This window comes from Linepithema humile, chromosome 2 (assembly GCF_040581485.1).
Source record: "Linepithema humile isolate Giens D197 chromosome 2, Lhum_UNIL_v1.0, whole genome shotgun sequence".
NCBI lineage: Eukaryota > Metazoa > Arthropoda > Insecta > Hymenoptera > Formicidae > Linepithema > Linepithema humile.
The window spans coordinates 15,080,408-15,095,208 of record NC_090129.1 but is presented as its reverse complement, the minus strand read 5'-3'; the positions used below and the strand labels follow the sequence as shown (position 1 = coordinate 15,095,208).

The window sequence follows — 14,801 nt, the reverse complement described above, 5'->3', positions numbered from 1 at the left end:
GGTGGCTACACTCCCTCGGTAGGCGGGGCGGCCGACGGCTCCTCCCCTTTGGTGGACGGGGCCGGTGGCTCCACCCCCTCGGTGAGCGGGGCGGTGGCTCCTCTCCCTCGGTGGGCGGGCCGGCCGGTGGCTCCACCCTCTTGGTGGGCGGGCCGGCCGGTGGCTCCTCCCCCTTGGTGGGCGGGGCCAATAGCTCCTCCCCCTCGGTGGGCGGGGCGGTGGCTCTTTCCCTTTGGTGGGCGGGGCCGGTGGCTCCACCCCCTTGGTGGGCGGGGCCGGTAGTTCCACCCCCTTGGTGGGCGGGGCAGTGGCTCCTCCTCTTTGGTAGGCGGGGCCAATGGCTCCTCCCTCTTGGTGTGCGATATATTGCGATATATTGCAATATATGTCGATTTTCGTGCGATATATTGCGATACATTGCGATATATGTCGATTATTGTGCGATATACATCGATATATGTCGATTATCGTTCGATATATTGCAATATATGACGATTTTCGTACGATGTATTGCGATGTATGTCAATATATGTCGATTCATCCCATGGTTCCGGGCCTTCCTGCTCCACCCCGTGGTTCCGGTCCTTTGGACCCCACCCCGTGTTTCCGGCCCCATCCTGCGATTCCGGCCCTTCGGGCCCTACAACGTGGTTACGGCCCTTCGGGCCCCACCCCGTGGTTTCGGTCTTTCGGGCACCACCCCGTGGTTCCGGCCGTTCGAGCCCCACCCCGTGGTTCCAGCCCTTCGGGCCCCACACTGTGGTTCAGGCTTTTCGGGCCCCAACCCGTCGTTCCGGCCCTTCGGGCCCCACCCCGTGGTTCCGGCTCTTCGGGCCTTGCCCCGTGTTTTGGCCCTTTAGGCCCCACCTCGTGGTTCCGGCCTTTCGGGCCCCACCGAGTAGTTCCGGTCCTTTGGGCTCCACCCCGTGATTCCGGCCCTTTGGGCCCCACCCGGCCCTTTGGGTCCTACCCCATGCTTCCGGCCCTTTGGTCCCCCCCTCGTGATTTGGCCCTTCGGGCCCCACTTCGTGCTTCCGGCCATTTTAGCCCCACCCCGTGGTTCTAGCCCCACCCCGAGGTGTCGGCTCTTCGGGCCCCACCCCTTAGTTCCAGCCCCACCCCGTGGTTCCGACCCTTCGGGCCCCACCCCGTGGTTCCGACCCATCGGGCCCCACCATGTGGTTCCGGCCCCACCTCGTGGTTCCGGTTCTACGGACCTTACCCCGTGGTTTCGTCCCTTACGGGCCCTTTGGGCCCTACCTCGTGGTTCTGGCGCTTCAGGCCCCACCTCTTGGTTTCGGTTTTTCGGTCTCTACCGCGTGGTTCCGAACCTTTGGGCCCCACCTCGTGGTTCCGGCCTTTCGGGCCTCACCGCGTGGTTCCGGCCCTTTGGGCCCCACCCCGTGATTCCGGCCTTTTTGGCCCCACCCGGCCCTTTGGGTCCTACCCCGTGGTTCCGGCCCTTCGGTCCCCACCTCGTGGTTTGGCCCTTCGGTCCCACCCCGTGGATCCGGTCCGTCGGGCCCCACTCTGTAATTTCAGCCCTTCGAGCCCCACTCCGTAGTTCCGGCCTTTCGGGCTTCACCCTGTGGTTCCGGCATTTTGGGCCCACCCCGTGATTCCGGCCCTATGGACCCCACTCCGTGGTTCCGGCTCCACCCCGTAGTTACGGCCTTTCGGGCCCCACTTCGTGGTTCCGGCCCTTCGGGTCCAACCCCGTGGTTCGGCCCCACCCCGTGGTTCCGGCCCCACCCCGTAGTTCCGGCCATTCGGGTCCCACCAAGTGGTTCCGGCCTTTCGGGCCGGATAAATGGATAATCAGTAATAAATATATATCGATATAAATCGATATATATTGATATATATCAAACAATAATCGATATATACCAGAGCGGGAAACAGTCGATATATATCAAACAATATTCGATATATACCGGAGTAGGGAACAGTCGATATATATCGATATATATCAAACAATAATCGACATATACAGGAGGAGAGAACAGTTGATATATATCGATATATATCGAACAATTATTAATATATACCAGAGCAGGGAACAGTCGATATATATCGATATATATCGAACAATAATCGAGATATACCGGAACGGGAAACAGTCGAAATATATCGATATATATCAAACAATAATCAATATATACCGGAGCGGGGAACAGTCAAAATATATCGATTTATATCGAACAATAATCGATATATACCGGAGCGGGGAACAGTCAATATATATATATCGATATATATCAAACAATAATCGATATATACCGGAGCGGGGAACAGTCGATATAAATCGATATATATCAAACAATAATCGATATATACCGGAGCGGGGAACAGTCGATATATATCGATATATATCAAACAATAATCGATATATACCGGAGTGGGGAACAATATATATATATTGATATATATCGAGCAAAAATCGATATATACTGGAGCGGGGAACAGTCGATATATATCGAACAATAATCGATATATACCGGAGCGGGGACAGTCAATATATATCAATATATGTCGAACAATAATCGATATATACCGGAGCGAGGAACAGTCGATATATATCGATATATATTGAATAATAATAGATATATACCGGAGCGGGGAACAGTCAATATATATCGATATATGTCAAACAATAATCGATATATACCGACGCGGGGAACAGTCAATATAAATCGAACAATAATCGATATATCCTGGAGCGGGGAACAGTCAATATATCGATATATATCGAACAATAATCGATATATACAGGAGCGGGGAACAGTCGATATATATCGAACAATAATCGATATATACCGGAGCGAGAAACAGTCAATATATATCGATATATGTCGATCAATAATCAATATATACCGGAGCGGGGAACAGTCGATATATATCGATATATATCGAACAATAATTGATATATACCGGAGCCGGAAACAGTTGATATATATCGATATATATCAAACAATAATCGAAATATACCGTAGCGGGAAACAGTTGATATATTTCGATATATATCGAACAATAATCGATATATACCAGAGCGGGAAACAGTCGATATATATCGATATATATGTAAGGTGTATTCACTAAAGAACAGAGTTTTTAAAATTTTGAGATATATATATTAACTAATGCAGATACACTTAATAAACGCGTTTTTTCGTCTTTTCGGCTTGGTGATCTCCTTCACTTTGCCCGCTCGCTTGCCTACTCGCTCAGGCCTCAAAACAAAACATCTCCCCACGCATTGACATCCTCGCGCGCCCGTTACATTATTTTTCAAATCATTTAGAAGATGAATTATGTTTTCCTATTTATTTTTTCCTACATTCGGCCGTCCTGACCGAACATTCGCCTCGAATGTCCGCCAGTATCAATTTCCTCGTCGCTGTCGCCCATGCTATCCGTCATCGCACACCCGTGGCCTCATAGAATCCGCGGACGACAAAGTCTGAAGAGGTCCCTCTCGTTCGCCAACTTTGCGAACAACGTAATGATTATTTCGTAGGACCCCGATAATCTCGTATGGATCAAGATACCTGTGCGCATTGAGTCCAGGGCCGCGTTGAGTTCGTTGGATTGCGACAATGTCACCGTCTCGATAGCTGAAGGCTCTTTTCCTCTTAGAATCGTAATTCTTTTTAAGTACCTCTAACTCGTAGCTTGTATATCTTTCTTCCGCAGGTGTCGTCTTACCGCTCGCGTAGTACACCGGGTGTAACAACTGATCTTCGCTATTTCGTTGCAGGAGAATCGCTCCATAACCGTACATTGATGCGTCCGTATGCAGCTCCGTGTCTGCACCCAACCGATATAAGTTTAATACGGGTCGCTCGCTTAACAGAATCTTCAACCGCGTAAACGCATCTTTCTCGACCGCTGCAAAATCAAATTCAACATTCGGAAAAGATTTGATAACGGTCGCGCAATTATTGAGTATCCTGGAATAAACTCGCGAAAGTATCCCGTTAAACCCAGGAACGCTTGTACCTGTCGTATATTCGTCGGTTTAGGAAAGCGTCTCACTGCTTCCGTCTTGTGCTCTGAAGGTCGGGCAGAGCCACCCTCTATCGTGTGTCCAAGAAACTTGACTTTTCTTTGCAGGAAACAACATTTTTCCCAATTAATAATCAGACCGGCGCTGCCAGCCGTTTCAAGCACCTTCTCAAGATTTCTCAGTCCGCTCGCGGCGTCGTCAGAAAGAACAATTAGGTCGTCTATATATACTAGTGCTATTCTATCTCGAATTAATTCTTGAAAAATCGCGTTCTCTAATGGCGATAAGCGCCTCGCTTTTTGGTACACTACTTCATCGTTATCGTTATCGTCATCAGTTTCGACCGTCTTGCTCGGTTTATAATTCTTTATACAATTTGTTATCGCACGTCTCGATTCCACGTCTTAAATATGCGTAAACTCATTCACCTCCTTCTCGCTCTCTATGCTGATCTGGAATATTTCCGGTCGACTTTCCTCGTCGGTAACTTCGCACATTGGACTAATACGGATCGCGCCTTGCCTTACGTGAATTTCTACCGTATCTAGGAAGTCGGTTCCAATTAATAATTTTTGTTGCAACACCGTATCGGAAACAACTCAAATAAGAATCGGGTAAGTATGTCCGTCAATTGTAATTTTAGTTTGGAACTCTCCTAGGGCCGCGATACCCTTGGATCCTACTCCTGAAAATTGAATTTTAGTTGGCTTAAATCGAGGTGATCCTATACTAACGTATTCGTCCGCACGCATGATCGAGATATCGCTTCCCGTATCGATAAGCGCCGCAATAATCTTATCATCTATCGTCACTTCCTTCGTATATTTTTTACGCGAGGAGTGTGTCACAGCGCAAGTGTTTCTTGCTTCGCCGCTTTTTCTTGGACACTTCAAGGCAATATGTCCGTGCTCGTCACAATTAAAACATTTCGCACCTAGCTCTCTCGTCGGACACGCCGCGCTCACGTGATCTCGCATGCCACAATTGTAACATCGCCGCACATCCGTCGCCGTCTTCCCCGCTCCAGAGTTAGAACCGCTCCTATCGCCTCTCTCACCCCCACCAGTCCTCTCGCCACGTCCAGCCGTCGCTGAGCCGCCGCCCCGCCCGTCCCGCCGATTCGAGCCCACCGCGTGACGATCTCGTAGAGTCACCTTTTCAAATGCTTTGAGTAAGGATTCCGTCGTGTCGAAACGTTGTATGCGCGCCTGATCGCGCAATGCACTGTCTGGAATACCGTCTATGACGTAGTCCAACATCTCATCGTCGTCGATCGGTACGCGATTTCCCATGATTACTTTCTCATAAACGTACTCGTGAAAAGTTTCGTCCTTCCTCCATAGACGTCCCTCGAATCTTCTTCGCATCGTTACCCTGCTTTGGCGATGACGAAACATCCTCTTTAGCTCACCAATAAGCGCGTCAAACGTCATCTCAATGTACTCCGGTTTCGAGTAAAACCACTCAAGCGCCTTTTTTTCAGCTTCATTCCGATTAAAATTTTTGCAAAGTCATCTTCTAGTCTATACGTCGCTCTTATAAATTTAATTTGTTTTTCCCATGTGTCAAAATTACTAGAAACACCGTCGAACTCACTCACTAAGTCCGCAATTGTCGTCAAATTCATTCGCATATTTACCGACGGTAATGCTATAGCACCGCCGTTGCCATTATTTGCCGCGTGTGCCTGGTCCACTATGCCCGCACGTTCGTTAGCACGTAACATCGCGATCTCGCGTCAAGCGAGTTCAAGTTCGCGCTCGGCCAATTCTTTTTCACGTCGGTATAGCTCAATCGCTTGCTCGCATAGGCCATCTTCACGTCGCGAATTTTCCTCGTCGTCGTCGTCCATCCATCGACCTGAGGGATCATTTTCTACTAGGCGAGCAATAAGCTCGGCTTTCGTTCCCGTCGTCGTTAATTTACGCGTCTTCGCCTTCTCCTTTAATTCCAGCACCGAAAAGTCGTTTGGTTGAGGCATAATTATCGTATTTTCTAATCACCGAAGACCTCAACGTATTCACAGCGTTCTGGTTGTCTCGTGTATTGTTATTACTTTTTTCGTGTTCTTTTGCGTCCTGGCGCGCTTTCTCTGCTCGTAGCTTCGTACGCCTTGCGATCGTCTTTATCATGCACACCGTTCTTATTTTAACCGTCGTATATTCGTCTTTTTCCGCGAAAAACGCTCGTACCTCTTATAATTGTTCTCGTCGCCCACGCACACTGAGTTTTTACGCCGTACTCAATGCTCGTCGTCGTTCGTCGTCTCTCAATAAATTCGGCACGTCGTACTTCCGGTATATCGCACAATCTCACCTCTGTTTCCCGATAAACTCGCAAATCTCTTTTCAAATCCCGGTTGAGCCCCCAAAATGTAAGGTGTTTTCACTAAGGAACAGAGTTTTTAAAATTTTGAGATATATATATTAACTAATGCAGATACACTTAATAAACACGTCTTTTCGTCTTTTCGGCTCGGTGATCTCCTTCACTCTGCCCGCTCGCTTGCCTACTCGCTCAGGCCTCAAAACAAAACATCTCCCCACGCATTGACATCCTCGCACGCCCGTTACATTATTTTTCAAATCACTTAGAAGATAAATTATGTTTTCCTATTTATTTATTCCTACATATATCGAACAATAATTGATATATACCTAAACGGAAAACAGTCGATATATCGATATATATTGAACAATAATCGATATATACCGGAGTTTGGAACAATATATATATATATCAATATATATCGAGCAATAATCGATATATACTAGAGCGGTGAACAGTCAATATATATCGATATATATCAAACAATAATCGATATATACCGGAGTGGGGAACAATATATATATATCGATATATATCGAGCAATAATCGATATACAGGGATTACGAAAAGTGTGGAAACCCCTAAATATCTTGGAAAATATACGTTTTACAGAAAAGTGTTTCGAACAAAAGTTGTAGGGTTTAAAAAGATGTACATACTGATTCTATCAGATTGACCTTGGATGACGTCGTCAAGGTCAGGTCAAGGTCACATTGACTTTTTTAAATGGCACTCCCTACATTTGATTGCATATTCTTATAGCTTAATTCAAGAGCTTTCCAAAGCACTATAATAATGTTCATTTTTATTACGTACTTTGCGAGTTATGAGGGTTTATCGTTAGAGTACCGCCGGTTTTAACATTATTCAAGGTGTACCACATGGAGGTTACTCGCTCGGATTTGCATCTGTTGTGTGTCCGTCGGTCACCAGATCTAACTCCTCTTGATTATTATCTATGGGGATACCTGAAGAGTAAGGTTTACAGAACAAAACCTGAAACCATCAACGAATTGATACAGCGAATAAGGAATGAAATGGCTTTGATACCTTTTGAAACGAATCGTAAAGCCATTTCTACATTCTACCAAAGATTAGCATATTGTCAGGAAGTAAATGGCAGCCACTTTCAGCATTTACTTTAACACATTAAAACACATCTGCAATTGTCCGGTGCAACCTAACCTAATCTCTGTATACACGCACCGCACGCACGCACACGCATTTCGAACCATTATTATGATAAATAAGCATCCACAAATTTGTTTACTATGTTTGCTATGTCGATTACTTTCCAGGTCTTTAAATGCTCGATTGTAATTTGGTTGGGTCTTTGCTTTTGCTGACTGGATCCACGAACGATCTTGTCCTAGTTGGCTGGATCCACGACCGATCTTGTTCTAGTTGGCTGGATCCACGACCGATCTTGCCTTATAGTTGGCTGGATCACACACACAACAGATGCAAATCCGAGCGAGTAACCTCCATGTGGTACACCTTGAATAATGTTAAAACCGGCGGTACTCTAACGATAAACCCTCATAACTTGCAAAGTACGTAATGAAAATGAACATTATTATAGTGCTTTGGAAAGCTCTTGAATTAAGCTATAAGAATATGCAATCAAATGTAAGGAGTGCCATTTAAAAAAGTCAATGTGACCTTGACCTGACCTTGACGACGCCATCTAAGGTCAATCTGATAGAATCAGTATGTGCATCTTTTTAAACTCTACAACTTTTGTTCAAAACACTTTTCTGTAAAACGTATATTTTCCGAGATATTTAGGAGTTTCCACACTTTTCGTAAACCTTGTATACTAGAGCGGGGAACAGTCAATATATATCGATATTTATTAAACAATATTCGATATATACCGAAACGGGGAATAGTCGATATATATCGAACAATAATCAATATATACCGGAGCGGGGAACAGTTGATATATATCGAACAATAATCGTTTTATACCGGAGCGGGAAACAGTCAATATATATCGATATATATCGAACAATAATCGATATATATCGGAGTGGGGAACAGTCGATATTTATTGATATATGTCGAACAATAATCAATATATACCGAAGCGGGGAACAGTTGATATATATTGATATTTATTGAACAATATTCGATATATACCGAAACGGGGAACAGTCGATATATATCAAACAATAATCGTTTTATACCGGAACGGGAAACAGTCAATATATATCGATATATAACGAACAATAACCGATATATACCGGAGCGGGGAACAATCGACATATATCGATATATATCGAACAATAATCGATATATCCCAGAGCGGTGAACAGTCGATATATATCGAACAATAATCGATATATACCGGAACGGGGAACAGTCGATATATATCGATATATATCGAACAATAATCGATATATATCGGAGCGGGGAACAGTCAATATAGATTGATATATATCGAACAATAATTGATATATACCGGAGCGGGGAACAGTCAATATATATCGAGCAATAATTGATATATACCGGAGCGGGGAACAGTCGATATATATTGATATATATCAAACAATAATAGATATATACCGGAGCGGGGAACAGTCGATATATATCGATATTTATTGAACAATAATCGATATATACCAAAACGGGGAACAGTTGATATATATCGAACAATAATCAATATATACCGGAGCGGGAAACAGTCGATATATATCAATATTTATTGAACAATAATCGATATATACCGAAACGAGGAACAGTTGATATATATCGAACAATAATCAATATATACCGAAACGGAAAACAGTCGATATTAATCAATATATATCGAACAATAATCGATATATACCGGAGCGGGAAACAGTCGATATATATCGAACAATAATCAATATATGACGGAGCGGAGAACAGTCGATATATATCGATATATATCGAACAATAATCGATATATACCGGAGCGGGAAACAGTCGATATATATCGAACAATAATCAATATATACCGGAACGGGGAACAGTCGATATATATTGATATATATCGAACAATAATCGATATATACCGGAGCAAGGAACAGTCGATATATATCAATATATATCGAACAATAATTGATATATACCGGAGCGGGGAACAGTCGATATATATCGATATATATCGAACAATAATCGATATTTACCGAAGCGGGGAACAGTCGATATATATCGATATATATCTAACAATAATCGATATATACCGTAGCGGGAAACAGTCGATATATATCGATATATTTCGAACAATAATCGATATTTACCGAAGCGGGAAACAGTCGATATATATCGATATATATCTAACAATAATCGATATATACCGTAGCGGGGAACAGTCGATATATATCGATATATATTAAACAATAATCGATATATTCCGGAGCGGAGAACAGTCAATTAATATCGATATATATTGAACAATAATCGATATATACCGAAGCGGGGAACAGTCGATATATATCGATATTAATCGAACAATAATTGATATATACCGGAGTGGGGAACAGTCGATATATATCGGTATATATCGAACAACAATCGTTATACACCGGAGCGGTAAAACAATCGATATACGTCGATATATATCGAACAACAATCGTTATACACCGGAGCGGTAAAGCAATCGATATAAGTCGATATATATCGAACAACAATCGTTATACACCGGAGCGGGTAACAATCGACATACATCGATATATATCGAACGACATACGATATACACCGGAGCGGAAAACAATCGACATATCGAAATGGAGAACAATCGATATATCAAAATAGAGAACAATCGATATATTGAATAGAGAACAATCGATATATCGAAATAGAGAACTGTTTAACTATAGGTTATAAAATAATACAGACACTTCTGTATAACTGATATGTTTATTATACATACACCCGATAGCAGCACGTGATTATAGTAATCAGTAGCGGACTAATTAATGTTTTAGAACACAAAAAAGAATACGTGAAACAATACTGCTAGATTAGTTAAAGATAAACGTACACCAGAAAAGGTAAAGCGAAAGTAAAGTCAGTCAGTAGTTTGTCCACCACTAAAAAATAAAATAATAGAACGCCCTCTATATAGAGTTACTCAGGGTGCGTTCCACATAACGCTCGCAACGCTCACGTTCTCAACGCCGCAATCACCCGTTCCACTAGCGTGATCATAGTAGACAAGTGGAACGGGCCTGTGGATCTTAAGAGCGTTGTTAATGATAAAACATGGCGGAAAATATAGCAATTAGTAGTGCGGTATTAATGTTACAAGAAATTAAAACAGAAAGTGATTCAAGTTCTGATGAAGAATGGGAATTGTTAAAAGAAAAACAGAAACGCAAGTTACGTGCTCGCATGAAAAATGTAGAGTTTGTCATTGAACTCTATACGGATGACGATTTTAAAAGTCATTTCAGGTTAGATATCTTTTATTTTCTTAGTAATTATATGCTGATCTTGACAGAGTTTATCTGTTATATTCTTATTAATAAATAATTTCAATTGTAAATATTTGATGATTTTATATTATTTGATTTCATATTATTATTTATCTAATGATACTATTAAATAATATTTAATTTATTTTTAGATTGAAACGAGCAACATTTGAATACATCTTAGATATAATTTCTGATGATCTTATTCGGAAGACAAAAGGTTACGGAACAATTCCACCTCGTAAGCAATTCTTGATCGCTTTATGGAAAATCGCTACAATGGATTCTTATCGGTACGATTATTGCTTTTATTACTTATGTTTTTTTATTATGGTTTTAAATGTCTAGTATGTAATTACTTAAATTTATTTATAATTATTTTTATTACAATATATAAATATTTATATATGTATTTGCAGATCTATCTGTGATCGATTTGATGTAGGAAGAGCTACAGGTTTGAGAGCCGTTAGAAGAGTAACGCAAGCATTATTTAAAGTAGCTCATCAATTTATAACTTGGCCATCAGGTGAACAAGCGCGAACAGTTATAAATAAATTTAAAGAAAGCAGTAGATTCCCAAATACAATTGGTGCTATAGACGGTACGCACATTAAAATAGATGCACCGAAAGAAAACGCAGCAGATTATGTGAATCGAAAGGGATATCACTCTATCCAGCTTCAGGTATTTAAAATCATTAAACTATTTATAGCAATTTTAGTTATTTTTGTGTTATATTATTATTAGCAACATTTATGAAGAGTAAGTTGAACTAAGATTAAAGTTAATCTACGTTGGTGAAACTGGGCATTAGCAGAATATTTATTTTGTAATTGTTGTTGGAAGTTTTCTGAACTAAAATTATAGATTATTCTTTTAGATCTAGAAAAATAATCTAATCTCAGCACGGAAAACGTTAGTGTAAAATTAATGGTTTGTTAAATGCAGCTATTCATTTTCAATTTCTTTTTTTATTGTAGGTTGTATGCGACCATAGAGCATTCATCACTCACTGTTATGTGGGTCACCCTGGTTCTGTTCACGACCAAAGAATATTTAAGCAATCAGAAGTGGCAACATATCTCAATGATGACAAAAAATTTCCATTTGATAGTCACTTAGTAGGAGATTCTGCTTATGTATTACATGAGCATTTGCTAGTACCGTTTAAAGATAACGGACATTTGAGTACTGCACAAAAGTATTATAACTTTTGTCAATCCTCTGCACGAGTAGTAGTTGAAAGGTGTTTTGCTTTATTAAAAGGACGATTAAGAAGTTTGATGCATTGCTTGCCTATGACCAGAGTTGATCTCATGGCTGAATATATAGTAGCATGCTGTGTCATTCATAATATTTGTATACTAAATAGAGATGAACTCATAATAATACCAATATCAGCTACAGATAATCCAATGCAAAATCACCATATTAATCAAAGGCAAGCAAATAATGGTAATAATGGAATTTATAAAAGAAACATGATTATGAATATTTTACAAAGAGAATGTAATTAAACTTTAAAAATAAATACAAAAATAAAATAATAATATATTTATATGTAACAATATATATATTTGTAACTTGTATCTTTTGAATGTAATGTAATAAAGAATATAGTACAACTACATATTATCTATATCATTGTGCTTACTCGTATCTTATTACTAATTAACATAAACATAAGAAATTTATGGTAAGTAACTGAGATAAAAATTTTTCACAGCATAGTTAACAAAAATATCACTGTGCCTTTTTTACTTTTAAAATTTTATAATAAAAATAAACAGAGCTACAAAGTTTAGGAGTGCTTCTGTCATGCAATGAAAATTACAAAGGTGAGCAAATTTATTGCTTATTAACCCATAAAATCATAAATACTTTAGTAACTACTTTACTCACTTTTGCTCACTTCTGTAATTTTTATTACATTGCATGAATCGACCCCAAGATGTAAACTAAAATTAAACAGTATTAAAAGAATCCTTTACGCAAATGACCAGAAATATTCAGTCTTTTAAAATATAAAAATAATATTAATGTTTATCACTTTTAATTTATAAAATAAAAATAATATAGCAATGAAAATATTTTGAAATAAATAAACATTAAAAAAGTAAATAATTAAGTAAATATTAATTACTTATTTAAAAATTGTGTAAGAGCGTCAACCAGTTTCATTTCTATAAGCATTCTCTCGTCGTGACGTTTCTGTTTTTTACGTTCATGTTCTTCTTTTTGTACCAATCTTTCTTGAAGAAGTTTTGTTACTGTTGATGTCTTCGTGATTTTCAGACCTAAAAATAAATGAAGTTTATTATATATATAAAATTAATTATATATATATATATTATAATAATATAAAATTTATTATATATATAATATATATATAAAATTAATATTATTATAAAATAAAATTAGCGGCACAGGGTGCATTTTTACTTGCTAGATTGATTGTATAAGCCAGTAAATTACTAAAAATGTTGTATGCATTTCTATTATTTTACTAGCGTACAACCAATCTAGCAAATAAAAACGCGCCCTATAAAATGTTTTCAATAATTAAAATTTAATATACTCTTCTCAGACAAATCATTTTCCTTCTCAGAACAAGAATCATTGGAAAACTTAGAGCAAGTTGGAAAATATTCTTCTGTGTTTATATTTTTAATTGATTGACCAGTTGACGAAGCAAGTGCTACAGGTTTGCACCAGGCTTTTTTTGAAAACATATTATCCATGACCTATAAAACAATAAGTATACAAGTTATGCATATTTGTCAAAAAACTTACTTCATCCACTATTTATAATTTCATATACTTGGATAAAATTTAAATTTTTCCTTTTAAAATAGATTATATAGAAGAGCAATGTCAATAAAAAATTAGATGTTAATAAAAAATTATACTTCAAAATGCTGCCATGTTCGTCGATTATTCCCAGATTTGGAATTATGGTCTTTAATCGATTTATATGTTTTCTTTAAACTTCTAAACTTTGAGGCACATTGTGGCCCTGTTACATTACATCCATTTTTTTTCAATATTTGAGCAATTAGTTCCCAACATTTCTTATGCGATAATTTTCCAGTATTCAATTTTTCTTCCATCTCCTCATATGTTCGCAATAAAAGAAGAACAGATGCTTCTGGCCAACGATATAAAGAACCTATAAAATATAACATATAACTAAACACATTCTCAAAAACAATTGATAAAAGTAGAAATCATACAATATTAAAATAAAAAATACGAATATTAAAGACAATATTAACTTACTTTCTTCAGAGATGTCTGTTGATTGAATATGTACATCGGAGGCTTCTGACATTGCGTCAGACTGCGTATTTTCATTTAAGTTTTCTGATGTAATTTCATTTTTCTCAGTTATATTTTTTTCCATAATTGATGCATTTAAAATACTTGTTGCAAAGGTGATATCTACATAATATTAGAAAGAATATGATTTATCAAAAATTAAATTAATGAAACTATTGATGAACTAATAAATTATATAATTATTAAAACAAAATTATATAATTATTAATTATAAATAAACTTTCTTTAAAGTAACACAATTTACTTTAAAGAAGACTTTGTAATATAGTTTGCAAGGTTATTGAATCGTAACAATTATTAAAATTAATATTTTTTTATTTTACCTACAGCAACACGGCGTGCATCTTCTGGAGATAACATTATATCATACACCTTATCATTATCTTTGTCGTACAATGTAACTTTTTCCATTTTATTAAGAAAGAATTCTTCTGTCATTAACCTTAATTGCACTATAGTGATATAAATTGGTTGAAGACACATAACCTACAATACGCGAAACAATGCCTTATGGGTTTAACGCTCACGTCGACCCATCTCTTTAGCGCGGACGTTGTGAGCGTTTATTTCAATCACCTGAAGTTGCTCGCAACAACGTCTGTTGAACGTTGCGAGCGTTAAGTGGAACGGCACAAAAAGCGATCTGAGCGTTGCGAGCGTTATATGGAACGCACCCTCAG

At 39.0% G+C, this 14,801-nt stretch overlaps 2 protein-coding genes across 3 annotated transcripts; one reads left to right on the top strand and one right to left on the bottom strand.

Moving 5' to 3' along the window:
• Positions 1–10,494: 10,494 nt before the first annotated feature.
• Positions 10,495–12,569, top strand: LOC136998286 (putative nuclease HARBI1). Of its 2 annotated transcripts, XM_067350847.1 has the most exons (5): positions 10,498–10,758; positions 10,932–11,072; positions 11,199–11,236; positions 11,309–11,466; positions 11,763–12,569. In XM_067350847.1, exons 1-5 carry the CDS (start codon positions 10,568–10,570, stop codon positions 12,297–12,299), a joined length of 1,065 nt encoding a protein of 354 aa, XP_067206948.1. In that variant the 5' UTR covers positions 10,498–10,567; the 3' UTR covers positions 12,300–12,569. The 2 variants fall into 2 exon arrangements, with proteins under 2 accessions (XP_067206947.1, XP_067206948.1); XM_067350846.1 differs by having other exon boundaries at positions 10,495–10,758; positions 11,199–11,466.
• A 29-nt stretch (positions 12,570–12,598) lies between these two features.
• LOC136998287 (uncharacterized) lies at positions 12,599–14,757 on the bottom strand. The gene is made up of 5 exons (XM_067350848.1): positions 14,445–14,757; positions 14,062–14,223; positions 13,692–13,951; positions 13,361–13,526; positions 12,599–13,079 (listed from the first exon to the last, which is right to left on the bottom strand). The coding sequence occupies exons 1-5, from the start codon at positions 14,602–14,604 to the stop codon at positions 12,922–12,924; spliced, it is 906 nt and encodes a 301-aa protein (XP_067206949.1). The 5' UTR covers positions 14,605–14,757; the 3' UTR covers positions 12,599–12,921.
• Positions 14,758–14,801: the final 44 nt, after the last annotated feature.